General features: G+C 36.7%; 1 protein-coding gene across 1 annotated transcript in view; it reads left to right on the top strand.

The window, feature by feature from the left end:
- The window catches only part of PJA2 (praja ring finger ubiquitin ligase 2), a 70,052-nt gene that overhangs the window by 7,396 nt on the left and 44,159 nt on the right, over positions 1-18,497 (top strand). The window contains exons 2-4 of the mRNA XM_065923560.1: positions 12,328-12,445; positions 15,447-15,647; positions 17,283-18,333. Coding sequence (XP_065779632.1) covers positions 12,415-12,445; positions 15,447-15,647; positions 17,283-18,333 — 1,283 coding nt within the window. The 5' untranslated portion in view covers positions 12,328-12,414. The remainder of the gene's footprint in view (positions 1-12,327; positions 12,446-15,446; positions 15,648-17,282; positions 18,334-18,497) is intronic.

The following is an 18,497-nucleotide window of genomic DNA, read 5'->3' as shown; positions in this document are numbered from 1 at the left end:
AACATAATAATCCTAAGCGTGCATTTACCTGATAACATAGCCTCTGAATATAGAAGTTAATATAATTAGTAAAGATAGGTATGCATTCATAACTGGAGATTTTAAATATACATTTGGTTTAAGTGATAGAACAAATATATGAAAATATCAGTAAGGAAATAGGAAATTTGAATGACATGATTAATCAACATGATATAATTGACATTAATAGAACATTTTGTCTAACAACTGAAGGTTATACTTTTCTTTTCAAGCACATATGGGACATTTGTCAATATTGTGGACCTTAAAAAGTATTGTCAAATTTCACAGGATGGAAATTATACAGTACATGTTCTTTGAACCCTGTGGAATTAACTACAAAATTCACTCTTGCCTGGGAAATCCCTTAGACAGAGGAGCCTGGCAGGCTACAGTCCATGGGGTCAAAAGAGTTGGACAAGACTTAGTGATTAAACGCTTTAAAGATGCACATGATACAAAAGTAAAAAGCGACTGAAGAACAACAGCAACATAAAAATAAGGAGCCAGGTCCATGGGGTTGCACAGAGTTGGGCACAACTGAAGTGACTTAGCATACATGCATGCATTGAAGAAGGAGTGGCAACCCACTGCAGTATTCTTGCCTGGAGAATCCCAGGGACAGAGGAGCCTGGTGGGCTGCCATCTGTAGGGTCGCACAGAGTTGGACACGACTGAAGCAACTTAGCAGTAGCAGCAGTAGGCTCCACATGTTTGAAAACTAACCAAGACATTTCTAAATAGTCCATGAATCAAAGTGAAGTCATGATGAATATTAGAAAACATTTTTATCTGAAAAATAACAAAAAGATTACATCCGAGCTTGTTGAGTGCAGCTGAAGCAGTGCTCTGAGAGTACTCTACTCTTCATTCAGGCATACTTCAGTTTTTATTGTGCTCTCCTTCGTTGCACTTCATGGATACTGTGTTTCTTTACAGATTGAAGAGTTTATTAGTGCCACTTGTCCAGTAGCATTTTCTCACTGATACAGTTAGCATATCCTCATCAGTTTAGGAATAGAAGAAAACAGTGTTAATTTTATGTATATTATCACAACAACAAAAAAATGCTACAGCTGATAAAATACTCAGTGAAAAACCTTGTTTCATGTCACATATCTTTTTCTCTATTTAACTACATTAGCATCCTAACCAGTTAGATTAGAAACCAGTCAGGTTAGAAAAGGTTAATTTTAAAAAATGGAAAAAAAATTTTTAAAGTGTTTGCCAGTAAAGTTTTTCACATATTTACAGAATATGTGAATTTAACAAGATACAAGGATACAAGGACAGCTTGCAAAAATGTAAGTTATGTACTAGCAACCAAAAAGTATAAAATAAAATTAGAAAAGTACTTTTAGAAAATCATCAAAATGTAAGATACCTAAGAATAAATCTAATAAAAACTTTGGCAAAACTTCTACACTGAAAACTATAAAACAGTGCTAGGAGACATTTTAAAATACCTAAGTATGTGGAGAAATAGTTCATCTTTATATAGTAGGAACTCACTATTGTTAAAATGTCAGTTTCCTCTAAGTTGAGCTATAGGTTCAATACGATTTCAGTTAAAATCCCAGAATTTAAAAATTATGATGAAATGGATTGCAAAATTTATATCAAAATTAAATGTCTCAAGACTTGCTATAAATTTACAGTAATTAAAATAGTATTATATTAGAACAAGATGGACAAAAAGACCAGTGGAAAAATATGAGTGTCTAGAAATGGAACCTTCACATATGTAGTTTCTTGGATTATGACAAAAGCTCCACTAAAGTTAAGAAACATGTTTAATAAATTGTGTTAGGTAAATTGGATATTGAATATTTGGGAAAAAAAGAACCTTGATTTCTACCTGATACTATTTTCATTTGAGTTGGATCTGTATGTGCTAAAATTATCAAGGTTCTAGAAGCAAACCCAGAATGTCTTGATCATCTTGGATTAGACAAAAATTTCTTAAAGTCAGTAAATTAGACTAAATTATGAATTTCTATTCATGAAGATGTCATTAAAGAGAAAAGGCAAGCCACAGACTACAAGAATATACTCACATTAGGTAAATCTGGTGAGAGACTTGTATCCAGAAAGTATAACTCTTAAAAAAATCAAAAAGAAAAAGGCAAGCAACACACTTTTTAAAGTCTGCAAGAAAGCAGGCAGGTTCTTCACAGAAGATATCCAAAAGGTCAATGTGTGTAGGTAAAGGTACTCTACATTATTACTCATCAGGGAAATGTCACAATGAGGCACCATCCCATCACACCCCTACCAAATGGCTGAAATTAGAGACTGACAATATCAAGTGTTGCCAAGGATATGAATCAATATCAAGTGTTGCCAAGGATATGAAACAACACTCTTATATATTGCTGGTGGGAATGTAAGTTGTTTCAGCCGCTTTACAAAGCTGTCAGGATCTGTTATAGCCAAACATAGCTCTATACTGTGACCCAGTAATTCCAGGTCATGCATACTCAAGAAAAGTTAAAAAAAAAAAAAAAAAAAAAAAACCTGTACCAAGATGTTTATAACAACATGAGTGAATCTCAGAAACATTATGTCAAACAAAAGTAAATAGACACAGAAGAGTTTATGATGCATGATTCCACTTCTATGAAGTTTAAAATCTGAAAAACTTAACTGGGGTAATAGAAGTCAGGAGAGTGGTTGCCTTTGGGTTGAGAGGAGTCAGTGTCTTGGGAGGGATGAGAGAAAACCCTCTGAAGTGATGGTAAATAATTTTGATCTAGGTGAGTAGTTATATATATATATATGTAAAAATTCTTTGGATTGTAATGTATCCTTAAGAGTTTTGTATGTGAACACTTCTTCAATAAATGATTGCAAAGAAAAGGGAAATAATTTAAAAGTTTTTATCATGGAAATTTCCAAACATGTCTATAGAGTACAAGGAACCCCCATGTACATACAATCTTGCTTCAGCATTTTGCCTTGCTAGTTTTTTGTGTCTCTTCATCCTTCAGTCGTGTTTCTTTCTTTTTTTTTTTTTTGATAGTGCACACATCTCAGTATCTATCACAGATACATTATTCTGAGCATATTTTGTCATTTTTAGCGTCAAATGACATTTGTTACCTTTTGGAATGCATAACATTGAATTTTTTATTTTCCTTGTTTCCTCTACCCTGGTTTTTTGTTTTTCTGGCTTATTGACATGAAAATAAATCTCTACAGCTTTTTTTTTTAATTGAAGTGTAGTTGATTTACAATGTTATGTTCTTTCCAGCTTTTTTGCTTAAAACTGATTAATTTGTGTATCTCAAAAGAGGGTAGGTTGAGCAGCATTCTTGTTATTTGTGACACATGAATCAGGGATCTTCCTATCTAAGTGAGAGGTAAACTTGAGGAATGTTCTTCATCTTTTTTTTTTTTTTTTAGTGAATTGATATTTTATTCTTTGATCTCACTTTTCTTTGACTGTAACCTTTTCCTTATTCTTAAGGTAAACCACAAAAATTATTTATTGTTCTAGTGTGTTGAGAGTTATATTTCACTTCTTTCCTCAAAGATTGCTATTGATAGTCTTAAAAAAATTTTTTTACAAGACTTTTCTGTAACAGAATGAGAAGTTTATAAAAACTTGGTGAGATACAGGCTTTACCAGAACAGAATTTGAAAATACAGTTTTTTGTCTATAAAATTTTTAGATTGTTTCTGATCATGTATGTTTTATGTTTGAGTTATATTTTGTAATGTAATTTTCACTGTATCAGTGCTGAGTTTATTGTTCCTTTTTTACAATACTTTGCAAAAATACCTTCAGAGAAGAGTAGTAGTTAAGAGAAAAATAGTAGATAATCAAGGATAGCCTTCTATCAGGTTATCTCTTGTTACTAAGGATAGCAAAGTCATTTCATCTCAGAAGTTTTAACAGCTGTCCCTTAAAATTTCTCTCTGATTTAGGTATTATCATTTCTAAAGTTATTCATTTGCAGAATTTGCTAGTCATACCTTGGAAGTTTTTACGTGGTGGTGGTGGTCATTCGCTTAGTCATGCCTGACTTGCGAGCCCATGGACTGTAGCACGCCAAGCTTCCCTGTCCTTCACTATCTCCCTGAGTTTGCTCAAACTCATGTCCATCAAGTCAAACTCCTATCCATTTCATCCTGTCATCCCTTCTCCTCTTACCCTCAGTCTTTCCCAGCATCAGGGTCTTTCCCAGCGAGTCAGCTTTTCTCATCAGGTGGCCAAAGTATTGGAGCTTCAACTTCAGTACCATTCCTTCCAATGAATATTCAGGGTTGATTTCCTTTAGAATTGACTGGTTTGATCTCCCTGCTGTCCAAGGGACTCTCAAGAGTCTTTTCCAGCACCACAATTCGAAAGTGTAAATTATTTGGTGCTCAGCCTTCTTTATGATCCAAGTCTCACATCCATACATGACTACTAGAAAAACCATAGCTTTAACTATACAGACCTTTGTCAGCAAAGTGATGTCTCTGCTTTTTAATACACTGTCTAGGTTTGTTATAACTTTTCTTCCAAAGAGCAAGTATCTTTTAATTTGGTGGCTGCAGTCACCATCTGCAGTGACCCTGGAGCTCAAGAAAAATGAAATCCGACACTGTTTCTACATTTTCCCCATCTATTTGCCGTGAAGTGATGGGACCGGATGCCAAGATCTTAGTTTTCTGAATGTTAAGTTTTAAGCCAGTTTTTTCACTCTCCTTTTTCACCTTCATCAAGAGGCTCTTTAGTTCCTCTCTGTTTTCTGCCATAAGGGTGGTGTCATCTGCATATCTGAGTTTATTGACATTTCTTCCCACAGTCTTGATTCCAGCTTGTGCTTCATCTAGCCAGGCATTTCACACGATGTACTCTGCAAATAAGCTAAATGAGCAGGGTGACAATATACAGCCTTGATATACTTCTTTGCGAATTTTGAACCAGTTCATTGTTCAGTTCTGACTGCTGCTCCTTGTCCTGCATACAGCTTTCTCAGGAGGCAGGTAATGTGGTCTGGTATTCCCATCTCATTAAGCATTTTCCACAATTTGTTGTGATCCACACAGTTAAAGGCTTTAGCATAGTCAACGAAGCAGAAACACTTTAAGTCTGTGGTTGGTTGCTTGATTTACTGCATTTAGTTTTAGTAATAAGACCAGTTGCTTACAGTGATATATGGAGGTGATATCACCTTAGTCCTTACTGATTGTGCGTATACTAGTTAGATGTACTGAATATTTTGCAGTTGTAAATACGTATAAGCAATCATTTGTGCTTGTTGAAGGAAAACATGAAAAATATAGAGATACACTAAAAATAATATGTAAGTGTCAGACATAAGCTTAAGTTGCTAATAGTAATTTCTTTATTAATCTCTTGGGATATTTACTTTGTCTTAGCAGCTGAAAATGGAAGGATGAGATAATGTTAGGAAGCTAGGTTTAAATTTAATTGGTTCCAGCATACATGGAACTGCTTTATGGTGGCGTTTGTCAGAGTTTGTTACAAACGTATTTTGTGATGAAGTTTTTATTTTTGAATTCATAGCTTAAGTGTGGTAATAAGTACAAAGCTTTGTGTGACTAAAAAAGTATTTTACTTAAAGGAAATATGGGCTAGATAATTATAAAAATTTGTTTTAAGAGAAATTGTAAGAACCATTTCTAGGGCACTTTGATATATGTAAAACTAAATAAGGGAGAAGACAAAATAAATATTCCAGTGAGCTTGGAAGAGTAATTAAGACTTCCCCCACTTAAAATAGTTGGATCAAGCTGTATTTGTTTCTGAACTACTGTTGTTTTGTTCTTTTTTTTTTTTTTTTTTTAATGTTCTCTAAGCTTTGGGTGTTTAACATTGTGATTGAACATTTATGTTCATTACAAAGTGATCATCACCAGAAGTCTGGTAACCATTCATTATCATTTACTTGACCACTTTCACCCCTTGTGCCCACCCCCTTAATTAACTTTCCTGTTTCTAAAAGGACACTTTAAAAGTAGATTATTTCTAGGCAGTCTAATGAATGGGCTTCCCCAGTGGCTCAGACCGTAAAGAATCTGCCTGTAATGAGGGAGACCTGGATTCGATCCCTAGATTGGGAAGATCTCCTGGAGGAGGGCGTGGCAACCCACTCCAGTATTGTCTGGAAAATCCCATGGACAGAGGAGCCTGGTGGGCTTCGGTTCTTGGGGTCACAGAGAGTCATTTCTCAAAGTGATCATGACCAAAAGTCTAGTTACTGTTCATTACCATATACTTGACCCCTTTCATCCATTTTGCCCACCCCCTTAATTAACTCTTTTGTTTCTAAAAGGGTACTTTTAAAGTAGATTATTTCTAGGCAGTCTATTGAATAGGAGAAAATATTTGCAAATCATGTATTCGATAAGGGTTTAATACCCAAAATGTATAAATAATTCATGCAACTCAAAAGCAAAAAATAAGTAGACATTTTTCCAAAGAAGACATTCAGATGGATGTCAGACACATGGAAAAATGCAGAGTGTAGGTGCTGAGCAGCAGTGCGGACATTGTCAACAAGCGTGTAATTCATTTTACACTGTCATCCCCAACACGGCGCCTCCCAGGGTGAGAGCAAGTAGATCTCTTATAGGGAGGCAATGCACTTTCGTCAGGTGGTACTAGAAAGTCTCTGTGGTGGTAGATGGAAGTATAAGAAAATTCAGAATCTAAACACAGGTAATTTAAATTGGTTGTATTTATTATATAATACAGGATAGGTTTGTGCAGTAATAGACCTAGCAGCTCAGGATGTGTATGATATCATAGTTTCTGTGGGTCAGAAATTCGGAAACAGCCTGACTGGATGGTTTTGGCTCAAGGCTTCATGAGGGTTACAATCAAGATGGAACTGTAGTCATAAAAAGCCTTGAATGAGGCTGAAGAATCTGCTTCCTAGGTGGTTTATTCTCATGGCTATTTCCAGAAGACCTTGGTTTCTTCTGTCTTTTGGCAGAAACTGCCAGTTCCTCATCACATTCTGTAGGACTACTTGAGTGATCTTACGGTATAGTATACGGTATAGTATACGGTATAGTAGCTAACTTCTCCCAGAGAGCGTGAGCCAAGAGAGGGTAAGGAGGAAGCCACAGTATCTTGTGCCTGAGTCTTGTACATCACACAGTCACTTCTCTTACTTTGTCTTATTAGAAACAAGTTGCTAAGTATAACCCACACTTAATGGGAACAAATTAGGTTCTGCTTCTTTAAGGAGAAGTATCAGAGGATTTGTGGACATGCTGTACACTACATTTTTCTAACAGGTATGGTGATATTACACAAATGTGTAGCCTACATTGCAAAAATAATAGTAATAAATGTGCACTTTGAATATTATACAGGCTGGAGTATTAATTGACTACTCAGTGGTATGTGTGTGCATGCATGCATTCATGCTGAGTCATTTCATTTGTGTCCGGCTTTTTCTGACCCTATGGACTGTAGCCTTTCAGGCTTCTCTGTCCGTGGGATTCTGGACAGAGTTGCCATGTATAGGAGAACTGATTCTGAAGGCAATTAAAGGTGTAGCTTGGTATGTATCAACTTCAGTGTGTATTGTGTTCATTTAGGTATATGAGCACTCATTATTCTGTTTGCTTAAGTTTTTTGCTTTATTACTATTTTAGATTTTTAGTTTTCTGAATAACTTCTACTGCTAGCTTTCATTTAATGTGTGTGAGTTGGAACTTGAATCTCAGTATTCCCAACTCTTAGCCTCTTTGCACTATATTTCCGTATTTTCATCAGAAAGGGGCACAGAATTGTCATGCTTTCATTCATCCCTTCATTGACAACTGTTTAAATATGTATCATTATGTTACACAGTATACCGAAACAGTTCATTGAATAGACATCACCCACTTAAAGCAAGGTCTTTGTCTTTAAGTTCAATCTTTCAGCTCTGCCGTGGGAGGGTAGAGCCCATATTCAGGCTTTTCCTTGTATTCTTTTGAAGATTGTTCCCATTACCCATCTAGAGCTGCTGGCATGTTATTCTCATTAAGAGGTAAAATGATGACACCTAAGTTAATAATTGGAAAATCTAGAATTAATACTTCCCTGATTAATTCCTTTAATTCTTAGACAATGGCACATTTGTATAATTGTTTTGTTTTTTGCAATTAGGAAGAAATATGTGAAAACTAAAGAATTTGAAATGAATAATTGTCACAAGTAGAGAGGAATCATATGTTATTATTAGATGAATAGTACTAGCAAAGAAAACATTTCTTTAGAGAAAACTCAAGAGACCAAATGTTCCCAATAAACTTTACATACAAATCTGCCTCTGATTAATTAATCATTTTAATCTTGACATATGATTTTGGTTTTTATTGTTCATCCTCTCTCTTCCCTGTTCTACTTTGTTTCCTCTTTTATACTTCAGAGATAGGAATGAGTAGCATTGTTGTAGAACTTATCTATATAGCTGGCCTAGATGAAATAGAGATAATTGATATCTACAGAGAGATTCTAGTTTGCATTTTATTCATAAGACAAGAACCACTATTGAAAATGACAATAATGATAGAAGAAGCAGGGAGCAAGAAACGCAAGAAATCTGAAATAATATAGAGAATATTAGAAAGCCAGAAGTAAAAAAGTACATGGAATCTATCATTCTGTACATTGAAAATGAGAAAGAAAAGTTTAGAGACAAAGAATTAAACTCTATGGGCCAAATACACGGAAAATAAGGAAAGAAAAAAGATTAACTTTTAGAAAATTTTACCTGAGTCTTTAAAGTGCTATGTGATAGAAATTTTTTAAATGCCCAAAGAAAGTTCTTGTGAAATACAGAATGCCATTTCTTGAGAGAAAATCCTAGTTATTCAGAGAGAAAAATTGCTTTACTTACAAAAGAATGAGAAATAAACTGACAGGACAGTAATCTTAACAGCAGCATGGGACGCTTAGAAAGCAGTGCCTTCAATCAAGCAGAGGTTGGAAAAATGATCTTGTTTTGAACATAAGTCAAGAGTGTGATGGAAAAAGGAAATATTTTGATATGAAAAGACTCAACTTTTACCTACTTACGTAAAATTCCTAAAACAATTGAGAATCTTCTAATAAAGACAAAACGAACACACCCCTGTTCCTGAAACAAAGAAAATAGGGGAGAACATGGGTTTCAAATCAGGGGACCTTACTCAAAACACAACCACAAGATAGCCCAGAAGTAGTCGGATCTTGAGAGCAAGTAGACTCAGTTTTTTATCAGGATGTTGGAGGGCTCCAAAAAGAATCTTTTAGAAAGAAATGGATTTATGTTGAGAAGAAGTATGATTAAGAAACAGGGAGATTTTCATGATTTCTGCACTCTTGCCACTTCTCTCTCTCAGCGGCATGCTCTGATGAGGCTTCTGTGTTTGCTGTTTTACCAAAGACGCCACTGTCAAGAGCTCCAGTAACCTTCCTTGTTGCTAGGTCTAGGGTCAGTTACAGATCCTTGCCACACTTTTCTTTTAGCAGCAGTTTGGCCCAATGGATCAGTTCTCTGGTCTGAAGTGCTTGCTTTATTGGTGTCCACACTCCTAGAGTTTTTCCTTTCTCTCACCTGCCTCTCTCACTGCTTAGTTTTCCAGATACTTCTTTTCCCTTGACCTCTTAATTTTAGAAGCCATCTCTAGCAAACCTTTTTTGAGTATTAATCTATATCCTAATAACTCCCAAATTATACTGGCAGTTCAGAATTCTCCAGTCAACTCCAGCCTCTTATTTAACATTTCTACTTGGATATCTAATAGATATCTCAGATTTAGCACATCCAGAAGTAAACTCAGTATACTTTCTCCAAACCTGCTGCTTCCACAAATTTCCTACATCAAGTAATGGCACATCTGTTTTTCTAGTTGCCTAGGCTGTAAAACTTAAGAATCAACCCTAGATTCTTACTTTCCTTCATAATCTATATCAGAAAATTTTGTTGCCTCTGCTTTCAGAATATATCCACAATCTGGTAAGTTCTCACTGCCTCTGTTTTTACCCTGGCCCAAATCACTTGTGACCTCTTGTCAGTATTTTCATAGCTTTCTCACCAGTCTCCTTTGACCATGTTCCCCTTCAGTCTAAACACAGTAGCCAGAGTGTTCCTTTTAAAACCAGTTAGGTAATGTCTCTTCTGAGAACTATTTGGTGGTTTTCTGTCTCACTCAGAGTAACACCTACATTTCTTGTATTGGGCTTCCCTGATAGCTGGTAAAGAATCCGCCTGCAATGCAGGAGACCCACGTTCAATTCCTGGGTTGGAAAGATCCCATGGAGAAGGGATAGGCTACCCACTGCAGTATTCTTGGGCTTCCCTGGTGGCTCAGCTGGTAAAGAATCTGCCTGCAATCCAGGCGACCTGGGTTCGATCCCTGGGTCGGGAAGATCCCCTGGAGAAGGAAAAGGCTACCCACTCCAGTATTCTGGCCTGGAGTCATAAAGAGTCGAACCCGGCTGAGCGACTTTCACTTTGACTTTTTGGTCTTACCCTGTAAAGACTTATATGATCAGTTCCATTTTACTCCCTCATCTCTAATTTACTTTCTGACCTCATCTGTTACTTTCTTGCTCATTCCATCCCAGATTTCTTGCCGTGGTCACTTCTGGGAATCCTGACTTCAGAGTCTTCCTTTTATACTGCTGAGGATGTTCTTTCCCGCACATGTGGCTCCTTCTCTTACAGGTGTTCGCCCAGTGACCCCTCCTCGGTGGGGCCTTCTCTAACTGTGCTGTTTTAAACGGCACACTCCTCGCAGCTCTGGAGTCCTTGCTGCCTTTTGCTCCAGATGTTGGCTGTGGGCTTCCCAAGTGGCTCAGTGGTAAAGAATCCGCCTGCCAATGCAGGAGATGTGTAGGAGACACAGGTTCAGTCCCTGAATGGGAAAGATCTCCCTGGAGGAGGAAATGGTGGCCTGCTCCAGTATTCTTGCCTGGAAAAGTCCCATGGACAGAGGAGCCTTGTGGACTGCAGTTTGTGGGGTTGCAAGAAGACTGGCACCACTGAGTGACTGAGCGCGCACACACACGTGAATTGTCTAACATTTATTTCTTGTTTGTTTTGTTTAGTGTCTGTACCCCGTACTACAATTTTGGAAGGGCTTAAGATGGCAGGAGTATTTGTCTATTTTGTTCATTTTTATATCCTCAGCACTGAAAATAGTGCCTGGAATATTGCCTTGTTTCAGAGAAAAGGCTTTGGATAAAATATCCATGAACTTAAATCCATGGCCATCCTTTAAATCTGCCATGTATTGTACTGTGATTCTTTGAAGATTCAAATTATTGCAGATTATTTTTCTTATTATTAAAACAATATTAATCAGAGCTTGTATTTTTGCCAGTATGGCAGGATTATTTTTTTGATATTCCTTTACCTTTTAGCTATTGTTAACAGTCTGACTTGATTCAGCAATATTAGAGCAGTAAACAGCCTATTGCTGGGGTTATAATTTATATGGGAGAATGTGTATGTATACTTTTATATGTGTTAATTTATAGCTAGCTGTATGGCTAGACAGATAGCATATAGATTTAAATTAATTTTCAGAGCTGTCATCTTCTAATAACTTTAAGTTGGTAGTGGGCAGTTGGCAGTAGCTCAAGTGTTAAGGCGTTTAAATAAAAAGCTCAGCTCTTGCCAGACTTTAAAAAAAGGCACAGCTTGTAACTTTTAAAATACTAAATAAGTGGATTAATTTCAAAACATGAAGTTTTCATATGTTAAATGGTAAATTTTAGTTTTCCTGATTTAGAATAGGTTCTTCTTTGGGATTAAAATATCTGGTCAATTGACTATTCTAAAAAATAGTCAATATATCATTTTTTACACTTATTGTCATAAGCCATTATGCATTCTTTAAATGAAGTTTGTGTTCTTAGGGTTAACTTCTTTTAGCAGTGGCAGGGCTAAGGGAACTTTAGTGTTTGATGGAGAAGCAAAGGTAGCATAGTTTGTAGTAGATGCCCAAAGTACTATATAATGTAAGTTTGGTCACATACCCCAATATGTGACCTAAAATATTTGCTAGTATATACTTCTCCTAATATATTTGCTTATGTACTTATAAATTATTCCTGTTATCATCATTGTCTTTCTTAAGGATGATACATACTTAAGGCAAGGTTTTCTAAGAGGATATCTAAATGTTTTCAAATAGCCATGTTCATGCTTTTCAGATTTTTTTGATTGCCTTATCAAATCCAATGTATATTTTTGTGTTGCTATGGGCAAGCTAAGAACTTCACTAGAACTATTAGTTTTGCCATTTTGTTTTGTGCTTCTGTTTTATTAATGTTGTGTTTAATCTGTGGTTTCTTTGTAGGAATCTTTTGCAGCTTATCCATTGTGTGAGTAAAAACTAAATCACATCCATAATTCCACTGAACTGGGCACACGGAAACTGCCATATATGTCACAGTATACTGAAAAAGAGCCAGCAGGTAAGCAAAGTCTGCGTTACTTACTCTAGATTGAGGACTTCATATTTTCCCCTCTGGATTTCTTGAGTACTGTATATGATGTTTAATCTTGGTCTTATTTACGGCCAGTTTCACTCCATGTATTGAATATTTATAAATCTTAATTTATAATTTTTGATACAAAATGAGTATAACTAGAAATTATTAGATTTTCTTTTCCTACCCCCTTAGCATCTATTGTGGTTTACACTTTGGAGACTTTTTTTTGGAGGTCTGTTTTTTTGGAGGTGTTAAAGGTACTGGTTCTGGAGTCATCAGCTCAGTTCAGTTGCTCAGTTGTGTCCAACTCTTTGTGACCCCATGGACTGCTGCACTCTAGGCCTCCCTGTCCATCATCAACTCCCGGAGTTCACCCAAACTCATGTTCATCGAGTCAGTGATGCCATTCAACCATCTCATCCTCTGTCTTCCCCTTCTCTTCCTACCTTCCATCTTTCCCTGCATCAGGGTCTTTTTAAATAAGTCAGCTCTTAGCATCAGGTGGCCAAAGTGTTGGAGTTTCAGCTTCAACATCAGACCTTCCAGTGAACACCCAGGACCGATCTCCTTTAGGATGGACTGGTTGGATCTCCTTGCAGTCCAAGGGACTCTCAAGAGTCTTCTCCAACATCACAGTTGAAAAGCATCAGTTCTTCAGCACTCAGCTTTCTTTATAGTCCAATTCTCACATCCATACGTGACTACTGGTAAAACCATAGCTTTGACTAGACGAACCTTTGTTGGCAAAGTTATGTCTCTACTTTTTAATATGCTGTCTAGGTTGGTCATAGCTTTTCTTCCCAGGAGAGTGTCTTTTAATTTCATGGCTGTAGTCATCATTAGCAGTGATTTTGGAGTCCCCCCAAAATAAAAGTCTGTCACTGTTTCCACTGTTTCCCCATCTATTTGCCATGAAGTGATGGGACCAGATGCCATGATGTTAGTTTTCTGAATGTTGAGCTTTAAGCCAACTTTTTCACTCTCCTCTTTCACTTTCATCAAGAAGCTCTTTAGTTCTTCTTCACTTTCTGCCATAAGGGTGGTGTCATCTGCATATCTGAGGTCATTGATATTTCTCCTGGCAATCTTGATTCCAGCTTGTGCTTCCTCCAGCCCAGTGTTTCTCATGATGTACTCTGCATATAAGTTAAATAAGCAGGGTGACAATATTTAGCCTTGATATACTTCTTTCCCGATTTGGAACCAGTGTATTGTTCCATGTCCAGTTCTAACTGTTGCTTTCTGACCTGCATACAGATTTCTCGGGAGGCAGGTCAGGTGGTCTGGTATTCCCATCTCCTTCAGAATTTTCAATGGTTTGTGATGATCCACACAGACAAAGGCTTTGAGATAGTCAGTTAAGCAGTAGTAGATGTTTTTCTGGAGCTCTTCTGGCTTTTTCGATGGTCCAGCAGATGTTGGCTATTTGATATCTGATTCCTCCGCCTTTTCTAAAACCAGCTTGAACATCTGGAAGTTCATGGTTCACATATTGCTAAAACCTGGCTTGGAGAATTTTGAGCATTACTTTACTAGCATGAGAGATAAGTGCAATTGTGTGGTAGTTTGAGCATTCTTTGGCATTGCCTTTCTTTGGGATTGGAATTTGTGCTTAGAAGCAATTATGTTTTTTATTTTAATGCCCTAAAATGGAAATATGTAACTTTCATTTACTGACTATTCCATATACTGTGAGGAAATATTTTGCTTATTAGTTCCTGCATAATATATGTCAAATCCAGTTGACTAAGCAAACTTATTCTATATGTAGATGTGAGATAATGTCCTACTTAGTAAAAGATGCTAATCTTTGCTGTTACATATCCCTTTGGTATCAGAAGTTAATACTTACGTTGTGTATATGTTTTTTACTTTTCTTACCATGTGTATAACATTGGTAGTTTTGAAAAGTTTGACTTGGCTCACCACTGTTTTCTTTTGGAGAGTTTTACTTGACCCTAATCTTTGGGATATATTTTATTGTGGTCCAGTTGATTCTTTGTACTAGTACAGATACCATTAAAGAAATTACTTGTAAGAAACCTAGACAGCATATTAAAAAGCAGAGACATTACTTTGCTGACAAAGGTCCATACAGTCAAAGCTGTGGTTTTTCCAGTAATTATGTGTGGATGTGAGAGTTGGACTATAAAGAAGACTGAGCGCCGAAGAACTGGTGCTTTTGAACTGTGGTGTTGGAGAAGACTCTTGAGAGCCCCTTAAACTGCAAGGGGATCCAACCAGTCCATCCTAAAGAAAATCAGTCCTGAATATTCATTGGAGGCACTGATGCTCAAACTGAATCTCCAATACTTTGGCCAGTTGATGTGAAGAGCCAACTCATTAGAAAAGACCCTGATGCTGGGAAAGATTGAAGGTGGGAGGAGAAGGGGATGATAGAGGACAAGATGGTTGGATGACATCACCTACTCAATGGACATGAGTCTGAGCAAACTCTGGGAAATAGTGAAGGACAGGGAAGCCTGGCATGCTGTAGTCCATGGGGTTACAAAGAGTCGGACACAACTGAACAACTGAAGAGCAATTTGACTGGAATTTATTCACTTTTAATGTAATTGAAACCATCATATCATATGTGAGTATTTCACTCAACAAATCTGTATTGAGCAGTTGTACATAAGGTACTTAGATAATTTAAAGAATCATTCTCCAATCTTTTAGGAGCTTTTACAGTATAGTAATTTGGCATGTGGTAAAAATTGGGGATAGGTTATGTTATAAAAATCTGCAGTATCTTAAAGGAACCAAAAAAAGATATTTGGGGGAGGGATGAAGGGGGTCACATAACTCTCATAAAGTAATATGCTTACTTTTCAAGTATGTTTTGTATTACTAGTAAGGGGCACTTGGTGTTCAGTGGCATATGATTTGACAGATAATAGCAATATATGTTGAAACACTACCCCAAATGTCACAACGAAAGCCATTGTTGTGCCTCTTATTTTTAACTCTGTTTTTTTAGCAATGGATCAAGACTCTACCAAGGCTGCCTGGCCCAAACCAGCAGGAGGATATCAGACAATTACAGGCAGGAGATACGGCAGAAGACATGCATATGTCAGTTTCAAACCGTGTATGACCAGGCATGAAAGAAGCTTAGGTCGGGCTGGTGATGACTATGAAGTGTTGGAACTGGATGATGTTCCAAAAGAAAATTCCTCAGGTATGCGGCCTGGAATTATTTAAAAGCTGTTAATAGCGATGTAAGAATTGATCTTGTGATGCTTGAAATAGTGAGTGGGTTTTATGTGTGTCTGGAGTATAAATGCTGTACATTTCCTAACAAATTTATATTTTAAAATTTTCTATTGAACTTAATAGTATATACATAGAAGATGGTCAGTCATTAATCTATAACTGCATTGTCATTGCAGTGATTACATTTTCACATCACTTCGCCAGAGAAAATGTTCAAGAAAAAAAAATTATTTTTTTAATGTGCACTGAGTATAGTCTCCCCTGCATATTAAATTTAAATAGCTTTTTTTGTTATTTGGTTTTATTTGTATCTCTAAATAATTTAACTTGGTTAATTTGATATTTTTAGAATCATTATAAACAATACAAAGGTCAATTAATAGTTATTTAATTAAAATTCCTTAATTATTCATTACTCAAAAAGTATTTTGCACATATCCATGTACTGTGGCTTCCCACATGGCTCAGTGGTAAAGAATCCACCTGCCAGTGTGGAGAGGCAGGTTCGATCCCTGGGTTGGGAAGATCTGGAGAAGGAAATGGCAACCCACTCCAGTATTCTTGCCTGGAAAATCCCATAGACAGAGGCGCCTGGTAGGCTGCAATCCATGGGGTCGCAAAAGAGTTGGTCACACTTAGCAACTAAACAATAACAACAATCTGTGTACTATAACTACATGTTTTTGGACTGGAATGTCAGTTTCCTCTTATTCTGAGCAAACTTGATAATTCTAGGGTTGTTTTTTTTTCTGTTATTTGTGTACAAGAATATGAATTATTAGCTAAGGTCATTTTGCTAAAGAAGCCTTTTTGTGATATGACAAGACTTACCTGTAGTTAGTTATAATTTATAAAATTTTGTTTCAACAGGTCTTGGTGTCTTTATTTTTTTTAGTTATACATTAGTGTAAAAGATAGTTGTGCTGAAAGTAATTTGTAGGGTATATAGCATTTTACTCTTGTCTCATACTTCTTAGAAACTGTGACAAAGAGAATCAATATATTGACTTTGTTGTTTTTCAGTCATAGCTGTAACATAACTGAAGTTAACTCATTGTAGATATAACAGTTCATTTTGGGGATAGAAATTTAATATTATGTGTCTAGTGACTGAGTTAATCTACTGAATTGACATAGAACACAATAGAGTCTCATTTCTGTTAGATCTGTTGTCTGTTCTTATAGCTATTATAAACACTTTAAAGAAATCTACATGTAATAAAATAATTTTGAGTTTGAATTGCTCATTCCAACAACTGGAAGAGTAGATGATTATCCTATGACTTCTCTCAAGTCTCTCATTAGTCTCTCTTTTAAATATCTTGTATAGAACATTTTAAGTATTAGGATTTAGGTGAAAAACCTACAGAAGATGTCCAGAGAGAGAAGATACTGAGAGGCTCTACAACGGGATAAATGAACTCATAGGGTAACCAGTCTTCCCTCTCGGTTAAATTTGGGAGTGTGGAAGCACCAGTCAGAGAAATTCACTCATATTCTCAAATAGGTGATAATTGATATGGTTTCTAGTTAAAGAGTCATTATTAAATGTTATCTAAATTAGCCCTTCTAAATATGTTTTCTTTTGTTCTCTGTGAAGGTTCCAGTCCACTGGATCAAGTTCATTCTTCTTTACCCAGTGACCCTTCATTTGAAAAAAGTGAAGCAGAAATTCCCATTTGTGATACAGCATTGAATCAAACCATTGAGAGCACTCCACCCTTTGCTGCAGTACATCATAGTGAGGAAGGCAGGGAGCCCTTAGGAAGCAGTACAGATCTTCACCGTCACTCTGAGGGAGAGTACACTCCAGGAGTTTGTAATGCTTCAAGTGTCCAAAATGGAGTTACATTGGTTCATGCTGACTCTTATGATCCAGACAGCAGACATGGAGAGGATGATGACCATCTTCAGCTCTCTGCAGACGTTTTGGAAGGTGGTAGCTATCAGGAAGCACTGGGCAATACAGTATTTGAGTTGGAAAATGGAGAGGTAGAGGCATACACTGGTCTTTCACCAACAGTTCCCTCTTTCAACTGTGAATTAAGAGATGAGTTTGAAGAGGTAGATTCAGCACCTTTAGTGAAAAGTTCTACTGATAATACTGAGTTTGTCAATGAGAACAATCAGGAGTTTCAGAGGTCCTCTTCTGAAGATGAAGTGGTTAGAAAGAAACAACAAAATAATACTAGCCAGGAGAGACAAAGAGAAAATTCAACTGAAGATTCAGCCTGTGCTCCCAGGCGTATTTGCAGTGAACAAAACACCAATGATAGGGGCAAAAACCAGGGAAGTTCTCTTGAGCAGGTGGTGAGGCCCAAAGTTAGGAAAGTGATAAGTTCAAGCCAGGTGGACCAAGAAACAGGTTTTAATAGGCATGAGGCCAAACAAAGAAGTGTTCAGAGGTGGAGAGAGGCTTTGGAAGTTGAAGAAAATGGCTCAGATGACCTCTTAATAAAATGTGATGAGTATGATGGAGAACATGATTGTATGTTCTTGGATCTGCCTTTCGCAAGAGTTACACAGAGGGAAACAGAAGATAACCAACTAACAACGGAAAGTGGAGCCACAGTAAGGCCAGAGGTTGTGGATAACACATTTTGGAATGGCTGTGGAGACTATTACCAACTGTATGATAAAGATGAAGATAGGTAAGTTTTGTGCATTGCTTTGTGAGATTGTGTAGTGAGCAAAGTGGTTTATTTTCTAGTACCATTTATGTTTGGTGGATGGGCTCTCTGCCATGGTCATGGAATTAGCTATTTTGACTTATCATATATTTTTATTTACCATTGCTAACCATGCATACTGTTTA

This window comes from Muntiacus reevesi, chromosome 1, assembly GCF_963930625.1.
Source record: "Muntiacus reevesi chromosome 1, mMunRee1.1, whole genome shotgun sequence".
NCBI classification, from domain to species: Eukaryota; Metazoa; Chordata; class Mammalia; order Artiodactyla; family Cervidae; genus Muntiacus; species Muntiacus reevesi.
The sequence above is the reverse complement of the archived record's forward strand: the minus strand, read 5'-3'. Positions and strand labels throughout refer to the sequence as shown.